Source organism: Diabrotica virgifera, chromosome 9 (genome assembly GCF_917563875.1).
Source record: "Diabrotica virgifera virgifera chromosome 9, PGI_DIABVI_V3a".
Classification (NCBI taxonomy): Eukaryota; Metazoa; Arthropoda; class Insecta; order Coleoptera; family Chrysomelidae; genus Diabrotica; species Diabrotica virgifera.
The window spans coordinates 36,648,592-36,675,442 of NC_065451.1; the positions used below are offsets into that span (position 1 = coordinate 36,648,592).

The following is a 26,851-nucleotide window of genomic DNA, read 5'->3' on the forward strand; positions in this document are numbered from 1 at the left end:
TCCAACTTTCGCAAAAAAAAATCATTTTTTCAAAATGTTACAGGACTGAAAATAAAGCAGATAGCCAGTTGAATTCTGGTACCTTTCATTTGAAATTTGCAAAACTAAAATCGATTTTGCGAAAACTAACTACCACGGCGTAAGGAATTTTTTTAAATAAACATTAATTATTGGTGCTACGCGTTGGACAGCGGATAGTTTGCTCTGATTGGGCATTCCAATGACCTTTGATAATGACATTTTAATTTTTATTACATTTCGATATAAATAAATAAATTTGTTTATTGCAAAATAAATACACATACTCTATATATAATTGATGGATTCGACCGTTACTTGATGGAAGTTCATGTTATCTAACAATAAAACACTGAAAACGTTTGTTTTCTATACTTCCACAAAATTTATTACAACTAAGTGACTACAGCTGTTTCGGCAGAGTGCCTTTCTCAAGTGATTTAGTTTACAATGGTTTGCCTATTTAAGGTATTTAACTGAAGACTTTAACCCACTCCTCAACTTCTTCAGTTAAAGACTTTAAATAGGCAAACCATTGTAAACTAAATCACTTGAGAAAGGCACTCTGCCGAAACAGCTGTAGTCACTTAGTTGTAATAAATTTTGTGGAAGTATAGAAAACAAACGTTTTCAGTGTTTTATTGTTACATACTCTATCCTTTGAAATAACACTTTTTTTATCAAAAACTTTCTTTGCTCATATATTTTAACCTAGAGAATAAAAGTTATTATTTTTAAACATATGCAGTTGTTTAAACAATATTTCACAAACAATAATAAAATAAGTTTGATTTTGGTGGAATTAAAATATTAAAATACAACAAAATATGGAGTAAGAAAATAATATATTAGATAAAGATTGGAAGAAATTTTGGTGGAAATCAACTTGTGTGAATCAACCACACAATTAATGTTTATTTAAAAAATTTACTGACGTCGTGGTAATTAATCGAGTTTAATTTTGCAAATTGCAAATGAAAGGTACAGTACACTTCTATAAGCAAAAAAAAATTCAACTTGCTATCTGCTTTATTTTCAGTCCTGCAACATATTACAAAATGAATTTTTTTGCTAAAGCTGGATTGCAAAATTTATTTTGCAAAATCAATTAAACCGATCTTAATGAAATTTACACTGTTGTTTTGCTATATCAAAGAGTTTTTTTGGGTGAAATATGAAGGTCCTATGTGTAGCATAAATGGTTGAAAAACGTATAATGCGAATACTTGTTTTTGTATGGTTTTTTTTTTCGCAATTATTGCTATTTTGCAACAAGGGTGACTATTTTTTAAATTTTTAACAAATTCTATATTGGAGGAAATTAAATTATGCAACTTTTATATTAGTACAACTTTTCTTAGAAATGAACAGTTTTAAAGTTATAATCAAAAAGCCAATAAAAAAATTGAATTTTTCCTTCATATTTAGACATTTTGATTATTTAAACAATGTTCCGAACCGTTTTGAGAGGGAGGATAACTCAAATATTATTATTTAAGTTATTTTCAAGCAATTTCTGCAAAAAAATTTGAGTCACCTCTCAACGTCCATGTCAAAACAGATGCGCTCTGGACTAAATGTACTTTAAGGAAAAATGAGAAGTACATACATTTAACCCCTCATCCACCAGAATTTAAATGCATTGTTTTTCTTCTGCAATACCTTTTAATATAGTGTTATTTCTAATTTTAAAAAGTTGAACGGGTTTAAAATGAATGATTTTTGTAAAAAATGTGATCAAATTATAAAATGCATTTTTAAATTTTCTTAAAAATCTTCCTTTTTCTCTATGTAATTCGAAAATAAAAATGTTCTACCCCCGAGAAGTGGTGGGAACCGCCCATATGATAAAAGCGCCATAGTATATAGGATAGACTTTGAATTAGGAGGTTGGGCTACTCCCAAAATTTCATTAAAATCCATGCAGTAGGATAGAATTCGGAGATAATATCTTGTTCTTAATCTCGCGCATTGACTAGCGTAATAGAAATAGAATCAAATGGAAATATTATAAACTATTAATTTCTCAGAAAAATGAACTAATTTGAAATTAAAGTATGACTATAATGGTAGGGGAGAGCAAAGTATGCTAAATGTGCAGTCACTCAAGCGCTTTGGTGACCTATTGGGTTGTGATTATTAGGTCCTAAAACCAAAAAAAGTTCAGTAAAGTTTTCCATTTTAGTGGGGACTTGTCCATTTTAAATTTACTTTTCCATTTCCAACAATCATTTTTTTAGATTATAACGCCATCTATCCATAATTAGAAAAAATGTTTCGAATAAAAGTTACTTATTTTTATGTAAGGAATCCAAATTTGCAATAAACAATGAGGGCTCCATTTAAGATTTTAAAGTAACCCCCACCCCACCTCCGTGAGGGTTCGTGTTTGGTGCCATTCGATAGATTTTTCAAAAATATTGTATTTTTCAGTTTTTCGATCTGATGTTCATTTCGCGAAATATCGCGGGATTCGTATTTAAAATATTAAATTTACCCCCACACCTCTCCGTGAGAAGTCGTGTTTGGTATCATTCGATAGATTTTTGAAAAATATTGAGTACGTATTTTTTAGTTTTTCGATCTGTCATTCATTTCGCGAAATATTCGCTTTTTTCTTGTGAAACTTTGGGACTCAGCCATTTATTTAAGCCCCGCTCAAATCGTCAGATTTTTGAAATATACACTGTTTTGTATGTACTTAACTTACCGTATCTTAATATGACGATTTCGAGTTTTTCTAAGGATATATTTTTTTCGGCCCCCCCTTAACGAACTTCCCTGCATTAAGAGCCAATATATGGTAGAAGTACATTTTCAGGGTACAAGGTTTCTCCCCATGTAATAATCTGACGCGCTTGAGTAACTGCAAAAATCCCCGCTTTAGCTCCCCTACCATGATATTCTATTGATTTATGCAATAATCTATACCTCTATAGAGTCCCCCCGAAATATGGCATCGAATATTTTCTCAAATGCAGAAATTAATGATGCGTAGAACCATAAAATATTTTCAAGTATACAAGGTGTTTCTAAAATATCAAAATAACGAGTAACTTTGTTATTTTTTTAGAATGCCAGTATCTAGTACGATAACGATAATAGATCGGTATGATAAAGTTCTCGGGCGGCCCTTCCGTCCAGCGTTTTTTATTTATAATTATTCTCCTATCAAAGTTGCGCGTGAAGTTAGGCGTGTTGATGACAGTTGCGATTTTGGGGTCGACCGGTAAAATGTATTTTGAGTTAATTACATAATATTCTTCTTTTTGAGTCAACTAATTTAATTCAAAACATTTTTGGTCACCCTATATAAATAATAATGTTAATGTGCATATTACTGAATAGAGAATTGAGCAAACTTTCAAATGAGCTGCCACACGACTCCCATTCCCATTTAAGAAACCATCGATTACGTCATCACTTCTAGATATAATATGACGTTACTAGTATGCTAATATATGCAAAAAAATTATATTTTAAAAATAAAAATCCATACTTAATTTTAGCCTTCTAAAGTGTACCTGCTAGTACCTTAAATACAGTCGGAAAGATGAAAAATACCCATGAACGAACATATAAAACACTCTGTATTTTCCTGTCACCGTGTCACACAAAAAATTGGCCAGCGCGAGTACATGCAATAATTATAATTACATACATGTATGTACTTGCGCTGGGCAATTTTCTTTTTGACACGGTGACAGGAAAATACAGAGTGTTTTCTATGTTCGTTCATGGGTATTCTTTCATTTTTCCGACTCTAAAGTACATTCATCTTTTTGTGCAAATTAATTTAATTTAAAATTAAGTTTTTTTGGACATCCTGTCCATGAAAATCTAGTAAATGAAACTTTGAAAATTCTTAATATTAATGAAACTATATCCACAAGGATTTTAAACTGTAACAAATGGAAATAACAAAATTAATGATAGTTCAAAAAATACAAACACTATTCAGTGCAGAATCGAGTTTTGCATTATGTATTGCACGAAATAAATATAAAGCTTGTCAACTTATCGTTAATAGACATCCTTATCCGACTTATCTTAAAAGAGAAATTAAGAACTTAGTCATAATAATGACGGTCATAAAATAATAAAAGCAAATAATTATATAAAACGATAACGCGTTGGTGACGCAATTTTTAAATGAAAATGCTTGCACAAAATATATTTTACATTTTATTTCTTATCTCAGGAATTAGGACCAGTATTTTAAGAACTGCGAAGAAAATATTATACTGTGAATGTACAAAAATAGTTAATAATGTTTTACCTGCAGGAAAAATTATTTGTGTCTGTTTTTCAATGTGCCCTCAGTAAGTTGTCCTTCCATTCTTTTCGTGGTCTTCCCACTGATCGTCTTCATATTAAGGAACCATTTCTTGCCGTCTTTACTACTCTATTTGTTGTCATTTTCCTTATATAATCATTCTCTTCTACTCTTCTACCTTTTACCCAGTTGTTGATGTTCTCTACATTGTCGTCCTCTTGCCGTCTCTCATCGTCTTTGCTACTCTATTTGTTGTCATTCGGCTTATATGACCGTTCTATTCTACTCTCCTCTTTCTTATCCAGTCCTGGATGTCCTCCACCTTGCATCTCCATTGTATATCTGTACTTCTAGCTCTGTCCCATAGTGTATTATCATCGATTTTTCTAAGGGATTTTATATCTGCTGTTTCTAGCAATCTTTCTGTTCTCTCTATGTCAAGTCGTATTTCTGCCGCGTATTTTGGTATCAATTTTAGTTCTTACTCTTTATTATTCAATTCATGATCAGGTTGAATAATGGCTGGCTCAAGGAATATCTCTGTCTTAACACATTAAGAGCCTCAATTGGGTCAGTTAGTTCTTCTGCTTTTTCTTTTATTGTGTTGTTCTGGTAGATATTTTGGATCTGTTTGATTAGGCCTAGATATATTTTCCTTGCCTACAATAAGTGAAGAACGTTCTTTATTTGACCCTGTCAAATGCCTTCTTAAAGTCCATGAAACATAAATATGCCGTTTTTATATTATAATGATTTATCTTCCAATTGCCTCATTATAAATATAGCGTCGGTGCATGATCTTCTTTGTCTAAAACCTTTATTGTTCTTCCGCTTGTGTTATAGTTTCATTCAGTTTATTTCTTATCACATTGGTTGTTCATTTTAGTGTTGTGTTTAATACATTAATTCCTCTGTAATTCCCCGGGTCAGACTTGTCTCCCTTTTTGAAGAGAGTTATTAGGATGCTGGAGCTTCATTCTTGCATTAATTTGTTTTGTCCTATTATTTTTTGGCTAAGTTTTTAATAGCTGTTTGGCTAGAACTGATCCTCCGTACTTAAGGGGATCGTTCGGTTTTCCTTAATGACTTTATTATCTCTCCCTACTCGAATGTTTATTTCTTCGTTTGTCGTCACTTCTAGTGTTGGTGGTTCATTATCACCATCGTAGTTAAGCTGCACCAATAAGCAATTAGAAATTGAAAGTAGTTTGCCTATGTTTTCTTCTGAATGTGTTTCTTTGTTATTAGTTCGTTGATTTCTTTTCTTTGTCCTCTGATCATTATCCATATTTGTTTTTTATGTTCCATAGAAGTCGTGATCCATCTGTTTTGAAAAGCTCTGCCAGTGTTCCCTTTTTATTAGTCTGACTAAAGAGTTTGTTGCGTTCTGTATTGTATAAAAGCTTCGTCCTTTTCTTTACATGTCTTCAATTCCTGTCAAACCATGGGTTTTTTTATTTATTGGTGTTCTTTATTTTCCTCTCTCCAAGTGATTCTGTTGCTTCGTTATTATGTTACTTCTGAGTTATTCTCAGCTTTCGCCGATAACCTTCTCTCATATTCTTTTTCTGCATAAGAATTCTATGCATTCCGTATTTAGTCCTTTGACTCTGATGTTTGTTTGTATTGGTGCGAAGTATTTCATGATAATCCCTATTTCACATAATAGATACTAAATACATACATACATACATCTGTTGAGTTAGGCATCTTACGTCGATTATTTGTGATGGATGTATATCTCTGTTGATAACTTCTGTCATAGATCTCTGTCCATAAGTCTTATGAAATGAATATTTGTGTTGGTTACTAAAGAAGTAAAAATCTTCCTTTGTAGATGGTATATAATTTATTTAAAATTTTTTTCCAAAAAAGATCCAAGTTGGACTTAAAGTGGGTACATCACTGGTACGACACAAAAAAACGTTTTCGGACTATCAGTCCATCATCAAGTTAAAGTTTCAGATCCAAAGTAGTTGAAATTAGCTAGTGTGGTAGGTCGAATGACCTTACCAGTATAAAAAATAAGCCATTTCGGCTACATCGATAGTGACAATAGTAATTAACCCAAAATGGAGTCTTCATCTTGGCTTCAAACTAATAGGTTTTGTTGAAGACTGTAGGAAACGGACTGAACGTTTTCGTTTTCGGTCCGTTTTCAGTCCGTTTCTTACTGTCTTCAACATAACCTTTTAGTTTGAAGCCAAGATGAAGACTCCATTTTGGGTTAATTACACTTAATTAAATCTTGTAACATCGACTTATTGTCACTCTCGATGTAGCCGAAATGGCTTATTCTTATACTGGTAAGGTCATTCGACCTACCACAGTAGCTACTTTCAACTACTTTGAATCTGGAACTTTAACCTGATGATAGACTGATTAGTCCGAAAACGTTTGTTTGTATCGTACCAGTGATGTACCCACTTTAAGTCCAACTTGGATCTTTTTTGAAGAAAAATTTTAAATAAATTATATACCATCTAGAAAGGAAGATTTTTTACTTCTTTAGTAATTTTTATTATGGTATACAGCCAATGAAAGGGATTCTTTCCTTTTTATATTTGTGTTGGTCTTTGTGATCAAAAAATGTGTTGTTAATTCCAAAATAGTTATTCGTGCAGAATTTTATCAGTTCTTCATTTTCGGTTTTAACAATCTCGTTATATTAATACTCGGCCCAGGCGAAATATGGTAATGGAGGAGGTCGATAAATACTTATCGGAGGTACGTCGAAGGTCTATGGCATCTGATCAGTACTCAGAGACCCTGGTAGAAGTTTTTGCCGTATCAGTACTCCGGATCTAACTTAGTTCTAGTTGTTATTCGCGGGATTTTATACTTTTGGCTGGTGTTCCATTACCAGCGCGGATTGATGGTAGTGGTTGGTTGTTATTGGGAGTGCGGGTACACAGGGAGAAGACTAGATATCGGCAAGCGATGGTGGCGTTATCATTACAGAGTTGTATTGCAATAAAAATATATTGCCTAAAACACCTCAAATACATACTAGTATAAAGCAATCATCAACCATTAAAATATTTGCATCTTATTTCAGATCCTGGTAACGCCCCACCAAATTTCCAGCAACAACAACCAAGTAAGTTTTTTTTATTTTTTAATATTCTACATTCAATATACTTATAGGTATTTATTATTTTAATTTGGAACCTTTAAAATAGTTTACACCTACATAAATCAATAAAGAATAATACAACTAATGCTGTAAATATGCTATTCGCGGTGTGCAAGTACTTGGAAGGGATACGCGAAACGATCGTGCGCGAATAGCGGAGAAATATTGCAACTTTCTTAAATAATTCATATTGTCAACTGAAATTGTCAAATTGACGTACATTTCATACCTATTGTCATTTAAGAAGGAAAATTATATATTGCTTCACAATATTGATATGATATGCAATTATTATATAAAGGTAAATTTAATTAATTGTATTTTGCTTGCAATACTACATTTTAATAACTAATTTTATTTACTACATACAATTGTTTACGTTTGAATAACACAACCTAAATCTTATTTTTTCTTCTTATTATTTTTTTTTGGACTATGGCCTTGACAATTATCCAGTAACCAGGACCATATGATTGGCCAATAAAATTAAAAGTGCGAATAAAAGTTCAGAGCGTAGAAATAGGTGTCGCTTTTCCGAACTTGCACGGTCCCAATTACGTTAGGGGGAGAAATGTTTAGTCACTAGCGACCAAAACAAAGCAGCTTGTTTTAATTCCAGACGGTTTTTTCTGCATCTCATGTTTCAATCTACACCGAAAAGAAAAAAATAAGTGTACATTCGATGAACACACAAAAAAATTAGAATAAAACAAAATAGTGGGTTGACTGGGAAATGAATTCGGATTTCTCGATCATAAGTTTTGCGACGTAATCCCTAGAGCATTTCGGCGATAATGATTTAGTGGTTTATAATGCTTAACGTGTACTCGGGAAACGTTGCTTTAAAGTTCATACATTTAATTTATAAAAAATCTTGAAAAACTTGGTACAAGAAGAAAAAACCGCTAATCGAGGTACAAATGAGGAGCGCACCCAATATTCCAGCTACAACAGAGAGCTTTTCAAAGTTTTTTAAATTAAAGGTATGAACTCGAATTTACTGTTTCTCGATTACACGTTAAACGTTATAAATGGTCGCCTTTATCGCATTATCGCCCAAATGATCTAGAACAGTGGTCGGCAAAGTGCGACTCCGGAGATGCATGTGGCTCTTTGGCTCATTAGGTGCGGCTCTGGCACAAATATCCACGAAAAGTGCAATAATATTTTCATTTAAAAAAATTGGTAGGAAAAACATTACATCTTATTCTGATAAATTAGCTTTTATCAAACTTACAAACTTTAATTTGTCAAAAATTCTCTTAATGCTACTACCACAACTGAGTTGAAATTTTCTCATTTTGAAATTGTTATTAATAGCTTTGAAATACAATTTCTGGATTAAAAAAACAAGGAGGTATGGCGCTCTAAATACGAACGTCTTTGTGTTGAATTGGAAATATTGGAGAAGAAAAAATATTCACAACACAAGAAGTGGTCTGCATTGAATGACATGGAGAAGAAAGATATGATCATTTTCGACGCTTGAAATAATATTACCGGTTCTTATAATCAGCTTAAAAAGCTCACATTTGGTGTTCTTTCCCTTTTCGGTTCTACATATAAACATTAAAAAAAATGGATTTTGCGCCAAAATTTTTGTAAAAAATACAGTGTTGTAGGAAATGATTAGAAACGAAGATATCGCCCAAAAACGAAAAAACATATTTTAATTTTTTTGGGGATTATGGATGGGGCTAAGGGTTTAAACATTTTTTTGGTCGAATACTTTTTTATGTAGAACATGTAGTTCTTTTACTTTTGGAATATCGCTGGGAGCATTTTTCACTATCTTAACAGACTGATTAGACCGTTTAGTTTTATTTAGCGTAATAATAGTTTGCTTAACAAGCAGAGTTGGTTCCCAATTTTTTTTAAATTGTTGTAATGTTCATATTTGGCTCTTTGGATAAAAAGTTTGCCGACCACTGATCACTGATGAATGTACATTAGATTTTTTTCTATTCGGAATAAATTGAAAAAAAAATATTAGGTTGGCTAACAAATGAACTAAGATTGCCTAATCAAATTTAGCGTCGTAACCACTATAGTCTAGGCGCCAGAGGGGTCACCGTGTCATATTCAATTCTGATGGACAAACTCAACGATTTCTTATGGATTTTTGGCTGCTGATTACGAATTTCGAGGGGGGATTTCGATGCGAGTGGTCAAAAATTGTTATAAACAATTTAATTGTTTATAAATTGTTTATAAAGCTCTGGCTCATAAACTAAAAGAGATAAAAAAAATGTTTCAAACAAAATTTGTTCCTTAATAAAAACGAAGAAAAAACCGTTTACTAAACTTAAATCTAACAATTACAACTCAAGATATTGTAAATATAGTGCACAATGCAAATTGCAAATTGCAAAATAAGTATTTTTCGAAGCTTTATCGATCGTAACTCGGCTTCTATGCATACAAATAAGTCTTGGAAGGTGTCGTTTTAAAGCTTAATTAACAGGCTTCCAAACAAAGTTTGTTAAATTATTTGATCTTCATTTGTTTTAAAGTTATACCCGTTTGAAGTTACAATTTTCTTAAAAATATTGTACATTCATTTGTTTATAAGGGTTTCAAGCAAATTTGAGCTATAAACATTTATACTTTAATGAACAATAATGATATAAAAACTCAGAACGAACAATTTAAGGTTACGAAAATGTTCATAAGTTTATTGTTGGCCAAGATGTCGATATTTTAATGGCGCGCGCTATGAGGCGCAAGATGGGCTCACCGCGTAAAGGTTCACGCGCTAACTTCTCGATGCAAATTATAATTTCTATGTATACATACGTTATCTTCATTTTTCATTTTTGAAGATCCTAATAAAATTTTATCATATAATTCTTATAATTAAATCATCATACTGTACCTCGTATTATCACCTTTCATTCTATTTACATTGTCTTCTATTTTTTGCACTAGATGAGAAAAAAACATTAGAAACTAATATTTCAGAAGTATAACTAAAAAGTAAGTTGATATTATTTATTAATACTATTTTTACAAACATTTTTTTCATGCATCTGCAAATCTGCATAGAGATATACAGGGAATATCAGCTTTTTTACATCTGCATAAGTTCTTAGCGAAATTTTATCAGTTACATGGTGGTACAAGTCTGTTCTTGTAGGCAGTAAAACTAAAACTTTTTGAGGCTTCAGAGTCTAATTATCTATGCGATATCCATATAAAGTGGATCTAGTTCTTTTGCAGCACCATCAAGTCCCGTCAATTGTTTGTATGCCGTCACATCATAAATGCTCGTTTTATATACAATGATGATGCTGCAAAAGAACTCGATCCATTTTTATATGGATATCACATATTGGCTCATTTTCATGCGTAGAAGCCGAGTTACGATCGATAAAGCGTCGAAGAATACATACTTACTTGACTGTCAGCCAATCTTGCGCCTCATAGCGTGCCATTAAAATATCGACATCTTAGCCAAAAATAAACTTACGAACATTTTCGTAAGCTCAAATTGTTCCTTTTGAGTTGTTTTATCATTATTGTTAATTAAAGTATAAATGTTTATAGCTCAAGTTTGCTTGAAACCTTTATAAACAAGTTATTGTACAATTTTTTAAAGAATATTATAACTTCAAACGGGTATAACTTTAAAACAAATGAAGATCAAATAATTTAACAAACTTTGTTTGGAATCCTCTTAATTAAACTTTAAAAGGACACCTTATAAGGCTCATTTGCATGCGTAGAAGCCGAGTTACGATCGGTAGAGCTTCGAAAAATTCTTATTTTGCAATTTGCATTGTGCACTAATTTTACAATATCTTGAGTTCTAATTGTCGGATTTAAGTTTAGTAAACGGTTGTTGCCTCGTTTTTTATTAGGGAACAAATTTTATTTGAAACATTTTTTTATCTCTTAGTTTATGAGCCAGAGCCTTATAAACAATTTATAAACAATTAAATTGTTTATAACAATTTTTTGACCACTCGGATGAAATCCCCCCTCGAAATTCGTAATCATCAGCCCAAAATCCATAAGAAACCGTTGAGTCTGTCCATCAGAATTGAAAATGACACGGTGACCTCTATTTGGCGCCTAGACTACTACAGCTAGAGCATTTTGGTGATAATTGTTAAATGGATTATACTTTTGGAGATCGATAACTTCTAAACGGCTTAACCGATTGTGATCACCAAACATGAGTTTGAAAGCTAGTGTCTGATGCATCCAAGTTCAAATATGATAAACGAAGCTATTATAAGATTTAGTGAGCTTCAAAAACCGGTTTGTTCACTAGGAAAGGGATATGATCATGCTTATGAGGCATATAATTTAAAAATTCAAATTTTGACAGATATGAGGTATACACCGTTAGACGAATCTAAAGTCCCCCTACAAACGCTCAGTTATTGGCGTAATTCGTAGGTTGAAATTTTGAATAATTGCCGCAAAACCAAAATTTTCAGTTAATTTTTTCAGTTTTTAGGCTATACTGAGCCTTGTGTATGTCCGATCCTGACTAGTGATGTAACGAATATTCGTATTCACATTCGCGAATATTCGTATATTTTTGCATATTCGCATTCCTATTCGCATTCGAGAAATATGTGCGAATGTTTTGCGAATATAAATATCAGAAAAAAAATAATTTGAAGATAATATTAGGTTGATAAAATCAAAATCTGTTAATTTCTTATCTTTTTTATATAACGAAATGGTAACTTTACCTTGTATAATCACATTATCAGCCTTCACTTTATTTTATTATTTGGTATTATGTAGTAAAGCTTAAGATTCAGATTGATTTATACTAAATATCAATTAACTTTTCATTATGAATTTAAAAACATGTCAAAAATAGACACAAATTAAAAAAATAGAATATTCGCATTTGCATCCGCATTCGCGAATGTCGGTAGCAGATATTCGCATTCGTATTCGCGAATGTTCAAAAAATGACATTCGTTACATCACTAATCCTGACCACTTAGACAACATTTGAAAGCTTATTGTAGAAAGGTGTATTTGCAGTTTTCCTGTCTCTCTTGAAACCTAAGCTACATAACCCCAAAAAATATGCCGTGTTGTACCTACCCAGTTTTATGGCTGGCTTATGGGTGGTCAAAAATCACAAACTACACCGGTTCTAAATCGGTCCCGACATCTTCTTGTAGAAGGTCCCTAACATACAAAAAAATTCGGATCGGTCTAACTTTTCCACACATGCAGTGATGAGCGCACTAATAACCGACAAAATAACGCAAAAGATGGAAAACAGATTAAGTTGTGAGATAAAAAGAGATGAACCTAGTGGAGGTGTTAAATTTAGCGATAGTAACTTATAGATTGACATTATATTGATTGTTTCCCACCTTTAGACGTATCGAACGAATTTAAAAAATGCCACTGTCACAGTGACAGTTTTAGTTGACATCTCCTCTGATACGTCTAAAGGTGGGAAACAATTAATATAATGTCAGTTTATATGTTATTATCGCTAAATTTAACAACTCTACTAGTTTTATTCCTTTTTATCTCACAATTTATTATGTTTTCCATCTTATGCGCTATTTTGCCGGTTATTAGCACACTCATCACTGTATACAAACATACATCCTACATGTACGATTCTTGTACATATTTGACAGTATGAATATACTTTCAGAGGGTGTGGACTGTATATGAGGATTTACTGGTTCAGGTTTAAGTATAAAGGATAAGGTATAAGGTTTTACACAGACAATAGTAATATTTATATTGAGAGCCTTACCAGGTTGTGCAATGTTGTAAATCACTAGATCCGCGGTCACAACGAATTGAGTTTTGATTACCGCACTTGCGAATTACTGTTCGTCACGTAACGTAACACGTACTGCTTATTTCGTTTTGGCACAAAAGAAAGGCTGGGTCGTCCAGAATGAAGAGAAGAGCGGTACCGGCTTTTCCGTGAAACCGGTGATGAGAGAGAGCGAGCAGAGAGAAGCTCACCCTCTGGCCGGTGTAGGTAAAGAGAGAGTCCAAGATTTCTTTTGTCTCGAATCCAAAATTATCTGTCTGTAAGGGATGAGGAGAGAGGGTAAGAAATAGAAAAGATAAAATGGTACTATTGAACAGGGCTGGCTTCAGTTTTATTTAAATTAAGGGTTGGAATAAGAGATTTAATGCAGTAAAAAATATAAGAATATTTTTTTGCGTGTGAAAATTGAACACTACATATAAACATTTTCCTTTTTTAAATAGAAATGAGTCAATTTTCTTGGCTCGATAACTTTTGAATTGTATAACCGATTTTCACAATTAGACATGCTTTGGAAATGTAATGATCAATACTATCAGAAACCGCAAAGTTTGGACTAAAATTTTCGAAATTTTTGGGAGTTTTGGGGACGAGAACGAAAAACTGACCCAAATGGGGAGGGCCGTAAAACTCACACCCTTGGAACAAAATGGATGGTTGATATAACCATTGGCTGGTTTTTTCCTAAACTTTAAGATAGTATTTGGCTCATTTTTCAATTCAGTCAGGTTGATAGAATCGAAAGCTTCGCGTATATAGCGTCGCACGTAGAGGAGTGTGGGCCACTGGCGAGAACTACCGTTCTCTGAAATATTTTTAATACCATGTTATGGTTTTAACAGGTTGATATCAGGTTTTAAAACTTGCATTAAGTCAGTGACGTAACTAACGCCAATGCAACCAATGCGGTGCATTTGGGCTGAGGCCTTAGGGGGGCGCAAAAACTGATATTCTGGAAAATTTTCTACGAATAGGAGCACATGGGAAATACTTGCATTGGGGCGCAGTCAGACTAGTTACGCCACTGTATTAAGTGCATCCTGTGCATTGTATTTTTATTATATTTTTAATTTCAGATTACGGCTATCCCCCTCCACAACACGCACCCCCACCAGGTAAGGATTTATTTATTAAAGAATTAAAAAAAATATTCCATTATTTTGAATGTTGCGTTAATATTTCTTCTTTTATATTTTTCAGTAATAATGATGCAACCTGCAACTCAAACCCAAACCTCTACATCAGGTTTGTATACTAGCTGATTGTTTCTTAAATTAACCGTTTAAAAAAATACCATATTAAAAAAAAACTTTACTCCGATTGGAGTACGAAGGGAACCATTCTCGTTGGAACTTTACCACGCTGAGCAGATGGGACGTGAATTATAAATTGTAAAATTCCCTCATCTTCCTTAGTCTCAGCATCCGTCATGGCTTGCACATTGTAGAAGCCTCGGAGGTGTTACCAGAGAAGGTTCCCATTGTTTTCACTCTGGTAGGATGTAGAATAACATTTTTGGATGTTGTTTTAGGTGCTATTAGATTGAAAATTTAGTTTTTTGATAGCAGTTGCCGCTAGGGCATCCCTGCCATTTCGTTCGTTGCAATCCGTGACTGCACGCCGGGGTTTGTCCTAGTTGGGTCTGAGAGAGCAGCATATGTGCCTCCTGATGAGAGATTAATAAGTTTCGAAACCGGTAGAGGTGCTTGCTGCACTCTCTGATTGAACTGAAATAATGATGCGGCTGTAGTTTCGTGTTGCAACGAAATTGACAATGGGTATTCATTTTTGAACATATTTTTTGTTGGAAGCACGACGTAGATATCTACCAAATCTTTGTAGATTTTCCACAAGCCTATGATAACATAGAGATAAAATATAAATTAATAACAGCTTATACTTCACCTCATTTCAGAGATGATCTTCCATCCCTATACGTCCGTTTCGGTCTCTCCAGGACTCTTCAGTAGGGATACAAGAACACCTCTTCTGAGTAGAAATGAAACCAAGCTGCCTACTTAAGCAGAATTTAAAAATAATTCTGCGTATCGTACGCTGTAGCGGTAGTGACATCTATTGAGAGAAATAAGAAGTCCCAGATCTAAACCATAAATCTGAAAATTCTCTTGGAGCCACTTTCTGGTAACATCCTTAATCTCTCTGCCTTTTATAATTTTCATATAAAATGGGATATCCAGGGTATATGCGAAACCAGAAGGAAAACGTGATGAGTATGTAATACTAAAAAATGGCACACATTTTATGCATAAAGGGGGCGAATACTCTGGAGTTAGACCAGGGCCCATCTGTAAAAATATTAGTACATTTGGACGTTGAGAGTTGACTCAAATTTTTTTGCAGAAATTGCAGAAAATAAATCAAATAATAATATTTGAGTTATCCTCCCTCTCAAAAAGATCCGGAACATTGTTTAAATAATCAAAATGTCAAAAAATTAAGGAAAAATTCGATTTTTTTCTTGGTTATTTGATTATAACTTTAAAAGTATTCATTTTCGAGAAAAGTTGTACCAACATAAAAGTTGCGTAATTAAATTTGCTACAATATAGAATTAGTTAAGAATTTAAAAATAGTCACCCTTGTTGCAAAATAGCAATAATTGTGAAAAAAAAAAACATGCAAAAACAAGTATTCGTATTTTACGTTTTTCAACCATTTATGCCACACTTAGGACCTTCATATTTCATCCTGAAAAACTTTATGATACAGTAAAACAATACTGTAAATTTCATTAAGATCAGTTCAGTAGATTTTGCAAAATAAATTTTGCAATCCGGCTTTCGTAAAAAAAATTCATTTTTTCAAAATGTTACAGGACTGAAAATAAAGCAGGTAGCAAGTTGAAAATTTTGCATATATAGAAGTGTACTGTACCTTTCATTTGCAATTTTGAAAAATTAAAATCGATTAACACCACGGCGTCAGGAATTTTTTTAAATAAACATTAATTATTGGTGCTACGCGCAGGACAGCGGATAGTTTGCTTCGATTGGGCATTCTAATGACCTTTGATAATGATTGATACATTTTAATTTTTATTACATTTCGATATAAATAAATAAATTTGTTTATTGCAAAATAAAAACACCTACTCTATCCTTTGAAATAACACTTTTATTAGCAAAAACTTTCTTTGTTCATATATTTTAACTTAAATAATAAAAGTTTATTATTTTTAAACATATGCAATTGTTTAAACAATATTTCACAAACAATAATAAAATTAGTTTGATTTTTGTGGAATTAAAATATTAAAATACAACAAAATATAGAGCAAGAAAATAATATATTATATAAAGATTGGAAGAAATTTTGGTGGAAATCAATTTGTGTGAATCGAACACCGCTGTCCTGCGCGTAGCACCAAAAATTATTTTTTATTTCAAAAATTTTCTGACGCCGTGATAATTAATCGATTTTAATTTTGAAAATTGCAAATGAAAGGTACAGTAAACTTCTATAAGCAAAAAAAATTCAACTTGCTATCTGCTTTATTTTCAGTCCTATAACATTTTGAAAAAATGAATTTTTTTTGCGAAAGTAGGATTGCAAAATTTATTTTGCAAAATCTATTAAACCGATCTTAAAGAAATTTACAGTATTGTTTTACTGTATCATAAAGTTTTTCTGGGTGAAATATGAAGGTCCTAAGTGTAGCATAAATGCGAATACTTGTTTTTGTATGGTTTTTTCGCAATTATTGCTATTTTGCAACTAGGGTGACTATTTTTTAAATTTTTAACCAATTCTATATTGTAGGAAATTTAATTACGCAACTTTTATGTTAGTTCAACTTTTATTGGAAATGAATACTTTTAAAGTTATAATCAAAAAACGAAGAAAAAAATCGAATTTTTCCTTCAATTTTTGACATTTTGATTATTTAAACAATGTTCCGGACCTTTTTGAGAGGGAGGATAACTGAAATATTATTATTTGATTTATTTTCAAACAATTTCTGCAAAAAAATTTGAGTCACCTCTCAACGTCCATCTCAAAACAGATGCGCCCTGGACAAGTGGGATTCTTGGTAAAACAAAATCTCACACAGTGTATCGAAGAATTCATGCCCATATAAGACAGAGTAGCATATATTATCATCAAAATTAATAAAAGAACCACTCTGAAAGTGATTCAAGTATACGCTCCAACCAAAAGCCACGATGAAGAAGAAGTAGAAATATTTTATGATGAAATAAGAACAGCTATAGAAACAAATAAAGCAAATTACGAAATACTATTAGGAGATTCTAATGCTAAATTGGACAAAAAAAGAAGAAGATTATGAACATTTAATTGGCAATTATGGCTATGGGAAAAGAAACGATAGAGGAGAAATGCTTCTCAATTTCATGAATGAACATAACATGTACTCAATGAACTCCTTTTTCAATAAAAAACCAAGCAGAAAATGGACATGGATGAACCCCGATAAAAAGACGAAGAATGAAATAGATTATATCTTAACGAAAAATAGAAACCTAGTAAAAGACGTATCGGTATTAAATCAGTTTGACCTAGGAAGCGAGCATAGAGTAATAAGAACAAAACTAGCAATAAACAAAAAACTAGAAAGAAAAAGAATAATTAAAAAATATACAAATGGACATCTGAAGAAATAAAAAATAGTGAATATAATACAAAGATATGCATGCATTAAATCAAGTTAACATGCAGCAGATAAACTCAGATAAATGATATTGATGATTTGAATAACCTTATAACCGAAACAGTGAACAAAAGCATTCTGCAACTGAAAAACCCAAAAACAACACACAATGAATTAGACAAAGAAATATTAAAACAAATAGAAAAAAGGAAGACCTTAAATAAATCTAACGAAAAGGGAACCGAAGAATATATCTAGAGAACTTAATAGGCAGATTAGAAAAGGAATCAGAAAACAAAAAAGAAAAGAAGAATAAAAATTAATAACAACAACTATTGAAAAAAAATAAGAGTATGAAATGCCTCACACCGACACGAGAACGATGTCAGATAATATCATTAAGGGAAAAGACGAAAATGAAATCACAACTAGCGAAAACATACTGAAATGAATAGAAGAATTTTACACGGAACTCTACAACACATCAACAAGACGATGAAATGAGACCAGCACGGAAATTAATAAAAAATGTTGGATCGGAAATAATGCCAAAAGTAACAATTTCAGAGGTAACTACAGAATTGGAAAATATGAAGAGAAATAAAGCTGCAGGAGAAGATAGTATTACCACAGATATGATATTAGAAGGAGGTAAGCAACTCATTGCAATTGTAACTAAGCTTGTAGACAGTTGTTTACATCAGGGCAAAGTCCCTAAGAGCTGGAACAACTCTAAAGTAATCTTATTACACAAGAAAGGTGATAATCGAAAGTTGGAAAACTACAGGCCCATCAGTCTACTGTCACACCTGTTCAAAATACTCACCAAAGTCATAACTACCCGACTAACAAGGAAATTAGATGAATACCAACCATATGAACAGGCAGGTTTTAGAAAAGGCTATTCAACTTCTGATCACCTGTTAACCACAAAAATATTAATAGAAAAATGTAAAGAATACAAATTTCCAGCCTTTATAGCATTTGTAGAGTACGAAAAAGCTTTCGACACTATAGAACAAACAACCGTAATAAACGCAATGCAAAATTATAGAATATACAGCAGATATATTAACTTAATAAAATAAACTATGAACCAAGCTACAGCTACATACTACCTAAATGAAAATGATTAAACGAACCCTCTACCACTAAACAGGGGAGCCAAACAGGGAGACACTCTATCACCCAAACTGTTCACCTTAGTTTTGGAGGACGTGTTCAAAAATCTAAATTGGAAATGTAAGGGAATAAATATCAATGGCCGCTACCTCAGTAATCTACGATTTGCGGATGACATAATCCTAGTAGCTAATGACCCACAAGGACTGCAAACTATGCTTTCAGAACTACACACAGAATCTTCTAAAATAGGACTGAAAATGAATTTAATCAAAACAAAAGTCATGCACTCCGAAGAAACCGTGACAATAATAAACGATAAAGTTACCTATAGAAAAAGTTGAAGAATATAATATATACTTGGATAAAAAATAATACTAAATAGGGAAATTCAAACGGAAGAAATAAAAAGAAGAAGTTGGCATGGGCAGCATTCGGCAAACTGAACTATTTACTTAGAAATCAGCAAATTCAACTACATCTTAGATCCAAAATTTTTGATGCATGCATTATTCCGATATTAACATATGGGGCACAAACATGGACAGTCACTACATTTTAACTGATTTGGACAAGGACACCCCCTGCCGACCTTTAGTATAACCTATTTTTACCTTGCACACCTCGAATTTAGCTATTGGTATACCTAATACGTCCTAAAGTAAACGCAAACAACCTGGTCTTGACGACAGACTCCCGACGACCGGTCGTCGTCGTGAACACGCCTTAATCTGGTGGAGAAAACACCCGACGTCTCCTGAACGTTGGGTTCGATACTAATAAATACTCTGTAATCCCCGACGTTGAGCAGTCGTTAATAAATGTCTTCCAGTAAATTATATTGTAGTATAGAGGTTATACCCGACGTCAGCTTAACGTTAAACCTTAACCTAATAATTAACGTTGGTATTCTCAACTTTGGATTGTCGTTGTCGTCTTCCCGAAAAATACGTCTACCATACTCGATAAAACACCAACGTCCTCTGAACGTTGGCATCTATCCTAAAAAATACGTTGTAATTCCCGACGTTGAGTAGTCGTTGATGTATGCCACTTAATTGCACTTATACTACAGATAGGTTAAAACCGACGTCAGCTTAACGTCAAACCTTATCCTAATAATTGACGTCGTTATTCCCGATATCGGTTGGTCATCAGATTATATTACTTATTAGCAGCAACGTTGGTCCATAGGAAAAACAGAGGTTGTCCTTGGTTAAGGCTTATTGTGAACCAATTTTGTCCTTAAATTTAACGTCCCATTAGGACAAAATTGGTTGCAGGTCGTAAAATTGCTACTTGGGATACATCCGTTTCGGTCTCTCTAAACCTCTTCAGTAGGGTTACATGAATACCTCTGAATCGAAACGACACCAAACTGCCTATGTAGACAGAATTTCACAAATCATTCTGCGTATCGGACCTTGTAGCGGTAGCTACATCAATTAAAGAGAAATAAGAAATCCTAGATCTAAAGAATAAGTCTGAAAATTCTCTTAGAACCACTTTTTGGTGGTTCATAGATTACTGCATATTGTAGAGTCCTTTTCGTTTCCTTTATTCGTCGTCTCGTTACCTAATAAATTGTAAAAGGCAGAGATTAAGGATGTTACCTTCTTCTTCTTCATGTACGATGTCCTTTCAGAACGTTGGTTACCATCATAGCTATCTTAATTTTATTCACTGTCACCCTAAATAGCATGCTTGTATCAACACCATACCAATCTCGCAAGATCTTCAACCATAAGGTTCTTGTTCGTCCGGGACTGCATTTGCCTGCTATTTTTCCTTGCATGATATTTTGTAGAAACCTATATTTGGGACCTCTCATACATGTCCGAAATACTCCAGCTTTCTCTGCTTGATGCTTTTTATGATCTCAGTAGTCTTGCTGAGACATTCTAGTATTGTGGAGTTTCGAATCTTCTCCACCCAGGAAACTTTTAAAATTCTTCTATGGCACCACATTTCAAGGCGATTTAGATCGATTTTATTCACAGTCCAGGACTCGACACCGTAAAGTAAGACCGAGAACACGTAGCAGCGAAGTAGGCGGATCCTCAATGCCAATTTTAGGTCTCTGTTACATAACACCTTGAACATCCTTCTAAAAGCGGCTCTAGCCTGCTCTATCCTAGATCTAATTTCACCGTGACTTTCTGCGTTACAATTTAATTGCTGTCCAAGGTAAACGATTTTATCAACTTGCTTAAGTTTGGTATTATTTACATATTATAGACGGTTTTATATGCTGTTTTTTACTTATTGCGAGTATTTTGGTTTTCCGTATGCTCAGATCTAGACCTGCCTCCCTACAACTCTTAACGACACTATCAAGTAGTGTTTGCAGATCTTTTTGTGTAGAAGCTAGGAGTACTGTATCGTCCGCATATCGCAAATTATTGATGACTTAACCGTTCACAAGCATTCCTTCTTGTTTTTCAGAAGGTGCTTTCCTGAAAATTCTTTCGTAGTAAACGTTGAAAATCAGGGGTGACAAGAGGCATCCCTGTCGTACTCCTCTTTTAATATTTAGAGCCTGTGATTCCACACCATCTACTAAACCTGATGTTTGATTCCGATACAAATTTGAAATTATGCGAATGTCTCTGCCATCCAAGCCTTTTAGAGCTTCGATCAATATAGAGTGCTTAACACGTTCAAATGCATTTTGTAAGTCAATAAAACCACAGTATATGTCTACAGATATATCTCGACATCTTTGAGCAAGTACGTTCACTCCAAACAGTGCCTCTCTCATTCCAAACCCGTTACGGAAACCAAACTGTGTGCCATCCAGGTACTCCTCGCATTTATTGTAGATACGACCATGTATTACCTTCAGAAAGATTTTCTGGCCCAAGAAATTGGGGCATAGACCTGAATTACATTGGTAATGAACGGCTTTGAACTAAATTTCACTAGCATTACTCTGTCAGATATGGGGATATAAGTTAATACTGATTGAGCTAAGTGTTTTGCTACTACGATTGCAACTCCATTATAGTGATTGGCGTCGGCATTTCCGGCATGGTATACTTGATATCTATCTACCTCACATACTCCTGATCCCGGCCACCGCATTTCACTGATTCCGAGGATGTTACCGGAAAGTTTGATTAGTGTCCTATTTTTCACGGCACTTACGATATTCATGTTTATTAAAAGAATATTAAATGTATCTAAATTAACAACTATTCGACGATTTTATCTGGCAATGTCGCAAAACCACTCGTGTTGCCCAAATGCAAAAACAAGACGAGACTTAGGCAGTCTTGGTCTTGGTATTGCGCCAGTACACCTGGTCTTGGTCTTGGTATTGCGCTTCCTGTCTTTATTTGGTCTTGGTCTTGCAAGCGGAGCACACTAGTTCGCTCCCAAGGTCAAAAAAACCCTCTTAATTACATACTAGTTCGCTCCGAAAACCATAACCTAGTTCGCTCCCATTGTTAAGCGGATTAAGTAATTATCTATTAAGTTCTAGGAAAATTAATATCGGCAAAATTGGTACTGTGATTTTTGTATTTTATATGGAAATTGTATAGAATATTGGTTGTTACATATTTATGTAGACAGTTGGAATTAGATTATTTAGATTTAGCCCAATAAATGACCGTTTTGGAGTGTAATTTTCTGCGTTACGACGAATTTGTTTGAAAATTTCGTTTTAGGTTCTGCTTACCCTTTACTTCAAAGTTGGACTAGTGCCGTTGGTTGCTTTTACTTGGGGGGTGAAAGCTCCCAAGGTTCTCATGGGTGAGAAAAAATACTTTTGAAATTATTCCAAAAATGGATAAATTGACTAATTCTAAGCAACTTTTGTTTTTAGAGAGTCTTTTTAACTAAGTTATTATTTTCGAGTTATTAGCGAGTAAAAATGTTTATTTTTCGACAAAAGAAAAACACGTTTTCTCAAATAACTGAATAAATAAGTATTTTATTGAAAAAAATAATGTGCTTAGCAAAAATGCAGCTTGATTAATTTCGCTGTGTATCAATTACAATGGTTTTTGACAAAAATCGCCCATTGCCTTCCGCTTAACACCATTACTTGTAGTTTTTGCTGGTTTAACGCTGTTTTTGATAAACTTTCATGGGTGTGGTTATCACGATATTCAACGTTACAAATATTTAAAGTTTTAACAAATGCTTTGCAACTTCTTTCTACACACTGTTAACCTTTAGTATTATTAGCAAGCATTTTATGGAAGTTATACTTGTAATTGTCAATAAATAACATAGACTTTCAGATTTCTCCATCATGAACTAAAGACATTCAAACCGTAACTAAAGTAATAATGATGAGATTTGCACCACCCCTCTATCTTATCATAAAATTTCAGGTGACTACTAATTACCAACCTTTTCAAACAAATACATATCACTTGCCATTTCTTATACGTAAAAACCCAATCAAATATTGAACAAGGGAATATATGCTCTAACATCATAATTCTTTAGTGATAATATGGTTATAATTTTAATATAATTTTAAGTAAGAAGTAGTTTTACATTTAGGTAAATACAAGTTTGAGATATATTTATTAAATTTTTTACTAATAAAATGTATTAAAGTACCTGCTTTATGAAGGAAACATTGTCTATATACGACGACCCTGGCTATTCATTATTATTCATTGTGTACCCAGTAAAGGCATTTTTAAACTATCTTTTCAAAGAAATATATGGCCGGAGCGAATTTACCTATGCTCCTTTTCTGTAGGGTATTAAAATCTGGCCGCCGGAGCGAACTAGTATATGCCCCTTGCAAGGGTCTTGCAAGTCTCGCAGTTACCCATTAACCTATTTACACCAGGGAAATAAGGCAAAAATATACCAGGTCCGGGACACTTGAGCAGCCAGGTTGCAAATGGGCTTTTTGGCTACTATATACCTAATGCATTATAAATACAAAAATGCCCGTCACAGTTTGGACGAGAAATTTAGTTATTAACAAATAAGTGTCAAAAATGAGAGTTTTTTCGTTTAAATCGCTACAGGTAAAAATAGAGTAATTAAATGTCTTATTTATAACATTTTTCTTTTAGCAGATGAGCCAAGGTTTAAAATAGCGTTTTTTAAATGTTGGTACGATTATTTGTTGCTTCGGATATTGCAAAATAAAACTATATTTTCGAAAATAAAAAATTTGCTATAACTTTTGCAAAAATGAATTTAGAACTTTCGTATTGCACGAAAAGTTGAGTCAAATAGTCCGTACAATGTACAAAAAATTTTAAGACGATGCGTCATTTAGTTTAAATTTTATTCAATTTGTTTTTCCCAAAGAGCTTTTTTTTCGCAATATTATTGTTCAGAAAATAATAATGATACAAGCAATTCTGTGAAAACAACGTGAAAGCAGAATAGTCATATTTTCAACTCGTTTAAAAAAATAATTAAAAAGTTATTTTTATCACTCAGCAAACATTTTACTAAAATAGAGTCGTTTTTGGCTTATAAACAATTTGAATAACTTTGTTAATACTGACTGTAGGCTAAAACTACAATGTAATTTAAAAAACTGGTATTTTTATATGAATTTTTAAAGAAAAACTTTTTGCCTAGGTTAATTACGGTCAAAGTTAGCCACTTTATTTATTCAATTGACGGCTACTTTGTTTATAAAAATTAAGCAACCTAACTAGAGCCATTTTGAAGTTAAAGATATATAGGTTATGTGTAAAAGTTTGAGTAAACTTTGAACCTCAACAAAGTGGTTAATAAAGCTTTAAAAATGGCGTCCGAAAAGGAATTAATTCGTGGTCGGTGGAGGGGAATTACTAAAATACGTGCACTCAAAAAATGAAACTGATTCTGCAAAAATATGCTGCGATTAATATCGCTGGAACTTGTTGATGGATTTTGATCATAATTTTTTAATTTTTATGTACTCGTAGTCTTATAGAGTACGTTATGTACACACAACCCCACCTAACATTACAAAATGTTAGGGGGAACTCCCCTTATCACTCAGGGATATGAAAAATAGATTACGACCGAGTCAAGCGGTCTCGGAGAAGTATGGAAACTAACACTGTGACAGGAGAATTTTATAGATGTAAATATATAGATGGCTATTAACAAATAGGGGTTGGTGATAGAAGAGTGAAAATTAAGGGTTGTATGTATTTTTTAATTCTACATCATATAAAATTAAGGTAGATAATTTTGTCCAAAAAGATAAAAAAATGTCAGGGGGCAACCCCCCTTATAACTTATGGGTATAAAAAATAGATTAAAACCTCTTCAACGTCCTACAGGATAATAGTGTAAAATTTTATAAAAATCGGCCAAGCCGTTTCGGAGTAGTATGGTAACTAACACTGTTACAGGAGAATTTGATGTATATACTCGTAGAAGTAACTGCGAATTAAGTAATAAAAGTGGCTAACTTTGAACCTAATTAAACTAGGCGAAAAGTTTTTTCTGAAAATTAGTATAAAAATAAAATCTTTTAAAATCCCAAAGTAGATTTACTCTATAGTCAATATTAACAAAGTTATTCAAATTGTTTAGAAGCCAAAAAATGACTATTTTACCAAATTTTTTTTCGGAGTGATAAAAACGACATTTTAATGATATTTTTCAATACTTTAAAAACTTAACTATTATTCTTGCATGTGGTTTCCACAAAATTTCTACGTCATTATTATTTTCTGAACAAATAACATTGCGAAAAAAAGCTCTTTGCGATAAACAAATTGAATAAAATTTAAACTAATTGACGAATCGTATTAAAATTGTTTGTGCATTATACGGAATGTTTGACTCAACATTTTGTGCAATATGAAAGTCTTAAGGCCATTTTCGCATAAGTTATAGCACATTTTTTATTTTTGAAATTTTAGTCTTATTTTGCACTTTCCGAAACAAAAAAGGATCGAAAGAAAATTCAGTAAGTGCCATTTTAAACCTTGGCTTATATACAAAAGAAGAATATTATAAATAAGATATTGAATTACCGTATTTTTACCTGTAGCGGTTTAAACGAAAAAACTGCCATTTTTGACCCTTATTTGTTAATAACTAAATTTCTCGTCCGAACTGTGACGGGCATTTTTGTATTTATAATGTATTATGTATATAGTACCCTAAAAATCCATTTGCAACCTGGCTGCTCAAGTGTCCCGACAAAAACCTTATTTCTCTGGACTAATTGTTTTTTATTAAACGTTATTTTAGATCTTAGAACAATGTAACAGAGTAGGTATATTTAAAGCTTGAATTAACATAGCCAAAGTAAAGACCAACCAAATTAATAAATATCTAACAACTGACACCAGAGAACAACAAAAATTAGATGAAAAAAAAATATATTACATGAGACTAGAAGGAAAGCTCAATTGGAAAATGAAGTTAGGTGATGTCGAAAGAGTAATTACATACTTGTTACTTTATACTCGTTACGATCTAATGCCCTAAGTACTGAACAACAAATAGTCCAAGTACCTAATGAATCTTAAAAGACAAAACCTCGCAATTTTGACAGAATGGATCGATTTGCTTGAAAATTTGAGAATAAGTAGTGGATCAAAATCTATATCATGCCGAAAGGCGCTTTTAACATAGGGGTGGTTGCACCCCATCTCGGGGGTGGAAATTTGTTCTTATATTTTGATCGCACAAGTTGGTAAAACGTTCATTCTAAGCAAAAAACATTCTACGTTCTTTTTTGATAAAATTGATAGTTTTCGATTTATTCGCTATCGAAGGTATTGCTTTTATATCGAAAAAGTCAATGTTTTTAATAAGTTTTCTGCTAATAACTCAAAAAGTTTCGTTTTATCAAAACAACTTTACTTAGCAAAAATGTACCTTTTGAAAAAATATACACACTTTTTTTTTTAATTTTCTTTAAGACCAATTGTAATCGAGCTATACTTTATTATA

At 32.8% G+C, this 26,851-nt stretch overlaps 1 protein-coding gene across 2 annotated transcripts in view; it reads left to right on the plus strand.

The window, feature by feature from the left end:
- The window catches only part of LOC114329386 (brain protein I3), an 85,140-nt gene that overhangs the window by 56,128 nt on the left and 2,161 nt on the right, over positions 1-26,851 (plus strand). The window contains exons 1-4 of one of the 2 annotated variants that reach the window (XM_028278470.2): positions 4,234-4,340; positions 7,353-7,394; positions 14,283-14,321; positions 14,407-14,451. In XM_028278470.2, the coding sequence (XP_028134271.1) occupies positions 4,289-4,340; positions 7,353-7,394; positions 14,283-14,321; positions 14,407-14,451 (178 nt within the window). In that variant the 5' untranslated portion in view covers positions 4,234-4,288. Of the gene's footprint in view, positions 1-4,233; positions 4,341-7,352; positions 7,395-14,282; positions 14,322-14,406; positions 14,452-26,851 lie in introns of those variants that run through there. The other variant, XM_028278469.2, reaches the window with a different exon arrangement.